Source organism: Patiria miniata, unplaced genomic scaffold, assembly GCF_015706575.1.
Source record: "Patiria miniata isolate m_02_andy unplaced genomic scaffold, ASM1570657v1 HiC_scaffold_7, whole genome shotgun sequence".
In the NCBI taxonomy this organism is placed as follows: Eukaryota; Metazoa; Echinodermata; class Asteroidea; order Valvatida; family Asterinidae; genus Patiria; species Patiria miniata.
This window is the reverse complement of record NW_024037074.1, coordinates 28,719,111-28,722,233: the sequence shown is the minus strand read 5'-3', so window position 1 is coordinate 28,722,233 and position 3,123 is coordinate 28,719,111. Positions and strand designations below refer to the sequence as shown.

Sequence of the window (3,123 nt, the reverse complement as noted above, 5' to 3'; positions counted from 1 at the left end):
TATCAAAGGGATTAGAATTGTTAACTATAATCACAGATTTAAGTACTTAATAAGAAATTACTTTGTTCGTAAGAGTCAGACTGGGATATGCTTGTTCATTTCAACGACAAACGATTTTATTGACTGTCTTCAGTACACGGTCAAAATTGTACCTTCCTGAGGGGAATTCGATGGAATGTACTACGATTGGGACAAGGTTTTTCACATTGTTAACAGCTAAATGTTCAATTAAAGTAATGTTCAAAATACAGTTTTTGAGTATTTATATTCGTTACTGATTACATGTTATATGATTAATTTCTGTGCTTAAATTAGTTTAAGCTGTTAAACAGAGCACATCCTCAAATGTATACTTGGAAAAAATGTTTCTTAGAATCAAATACATACTATAGAATCATAATTGCGTAATCTGCTGATATAGTGTCACATTATGAACTCAAATTGCATTAAATTGTAAACAATTTCATCATAGTGAAAGCTCTAAAACTCAACTTTTAACATGAAACCAAAACTCAATTACACATGTATAACATGGGATACAAAATAAAGTGTTTTAACAAAAGTTGAGAGTTCTTGGTTCACTGTGGCGCAATTTGAAACCCTTTTTTTTTCAAGAAAAAAAGTTTTCGAGGATAAATAAATGATATCACCAGACTTCATTTAATCTCTAGCTGTATACGGTATGGAAAATGCAAATGAAAAAAAAAAAAAACAACAACATTAATGTTTTAATACATGCATTTGTAACTTCCTAGACAGACTATTGTAACTGTTTGTTTTTTTCATACGATTACCAGTTTGAGAAATAGCAACATATATGCAGAAGGAAGGGTCGTACGCCCGTACTTCAGGAACTACGTTGGCTCTCGGTTACGGTGCGGAATGAATTCAAGATACTTCAGTACTTTTCAAACCTATCCGCCATGGTGAGGCAGCGTTACGGTACTTCACAGAGTAAATATCAGTTCTGCGTTTAACATTCGTACTAAAGCTGTGATGGGGTTCAGTTTAACCTTCCTAAAGTTCGTCCAAAGCCTGGCAAGGCATACAGTGACTGTGCAGACTTCCGCGTTATTTGAGCAAAAAATAATGAATTTGAAGGGTTATTTTAATCGCAGCTAAAACCTTCTTTTTCAAAAGTCATATATTTAACATCTTTTTAATTATAACTGTTTTTTACGCAGTTTTGATGTCTTGTAAAGCGTTTTGATACTTGAATGTAAAATGCTTTGTATTAAGTATCAATTATCTTTCTTATTATCATGACATTGAACATTTTTCTTTTAATTCATTGGTTTATACTGTTTTTGGCGAAATGGAAAGCGAAACCAAAAAAAATGCAGCACTGCTCCTGTATATTTATGCGTTTGATTTGATTTTATTTATTTAATTATACATTTATTCGGAGAAAAGGAGGAAGCCACTGAATGAAGTGTAGTGATAGGTCGAACCACTTTGCGCCCTACCGTACATGGTAAGATACACCGTGTCTCCTCGCTGCAGGACCATTACCGCGCTACCAGACAACTGACCAAGTTGATTTAATGTACCATAGGTAGTGATCACCTTGTAGTCGTTTTTAACAAGATGGATGTAAAGGCTACCGCTGCTGCTATACTTAAGAACAGAGAATGTAAATACGTAGGTGCCCGGCACACTACATGTGAACGTGCCGGTCTCGAGATCGAAGCTGGTACCCGGCAGAAGGGTCTCTGTCTGCTGGAAGGGCAAACGGGTGTCGTGACTCGTAGATTCATCCGAGTAGCTCGTCCTCACTACGGTGAATGCCACCCGCTGGTTGGAGTCGTCTGGTGTCTCCCCTGGCTCACCTTTCTGACCTTTGACACCAGTTTCCCCAGTTCCTCCAACAATACCAGGTAGCCCTCTCGGACCTATCTTGCCGGGCAGACCAATCCCATCATCACCTTTAGACCCAGTGTTCCCAGGTGCTCCCCGCTCACCCATAGGCCCAAATGGGCCAATCTCACCTTGCTGACCCGCATCGCCCTTTGACCCCGGCTGACCGTACGGCCCCATCGGTCCTACTGGTCCAGGGAGACCGGGTATGCCGGGTATTGCAGCAGGTCCCTGGCAGCACATTTGACACACCTGAGACGCAGGACCTTCACCATCCGAGGGAACCGGCCCAGTAACGGAAGCTCGAAGCTTGACAGAGTTACCCAGAAGGAGGGCAATTGACAGAATGGTGGCCACGCAGATCTTCATCTGAAAGGAAAACAATACAGGGCCTAATATTACAAACAAAATCACTACATAAACTGAAGAATTTGTATACGAGACATAATTTTGAGGAATCATTATTCAGAGAAAGTGTCGGCAGTGGCCTATCCGAGAGCAAGGGGATAACAATTGTTAGTATTATTGTTTTGCCCGCCGATAAAAGTTTGGAAAGGAGACCGAAATACATTATTTTTCTTATGTGACGGCGCGCCCTTTCCATGGAATCATGATAGAATCAATTAAACATCATCACACCGACCTCGATGGTTCGGTCTTGAAGTCTTGAAGATCAGGTCCAAGAAGAGATCAAGGAGTTCACTGTAGGCTGAAAAATAATAAACGAAGAAAACCGGTAACGTTTATGCTTGAGTAAAGAAAGAAATACATTAATCATTGATTTTAATACAATTTTGAGGTTTTTTTCACTTTGATCAATGATCATTCGAAACCAGGAACAATTATTCACAAATAGAAACCATGGTCAAATATTATTTGCATTTTCGTGACCGAATACGCTCAGAAAAAGCAGCATGTTTTAATGACGCTTTGTGACATTTTTCTCTGGAACCTCAATGCTCCCTGATGATAAAGTGACATGACTTTTGATAAAATTTCATGATGCAATTTACACACTTTTGTTTTAATTGGCAGGGAAGGAAACATGACAGGAACATTGTTAGGTGGCTAGATTTTAGAAAGAATGACATTTTGAGCACTCGCCCAAAATGAGGTTTATTGCGCAAAAATTAACTTTTTTTCATATTTAGACCATATTAACCAGTTTGATAATTGTTGTAATCACTCTGTGGAAATAAAAAGATAATTAAAAAGATACTCAAAATCAATCAAATATATTTTGTTATCGCCAACACGATAAACGGT

General features: G+C 38.5%; 1 protein-coding gene across 1 annotated transcript; it reads right to left on the bottom strand.

Moving 5' to 3' along the window:
* Positions 1–1,398: 1,398 nt before the first annotated feature.
* On the bottom strand, positions 1,399–2,226 carry LOC119718875 (collagen alpha-1(X) chain-like). Its single transcript, XM_038188300.1, has one exon. It carries the CDS (start codon positions 2,224–2,226, stop codon positions 1,399–1,401), a length of 828 nt encoding a protein of 275 aa, XP_038044228.1.
* Between the last annotated feature and the right edge of the window lie 897 nt (positions 2,227–3,123).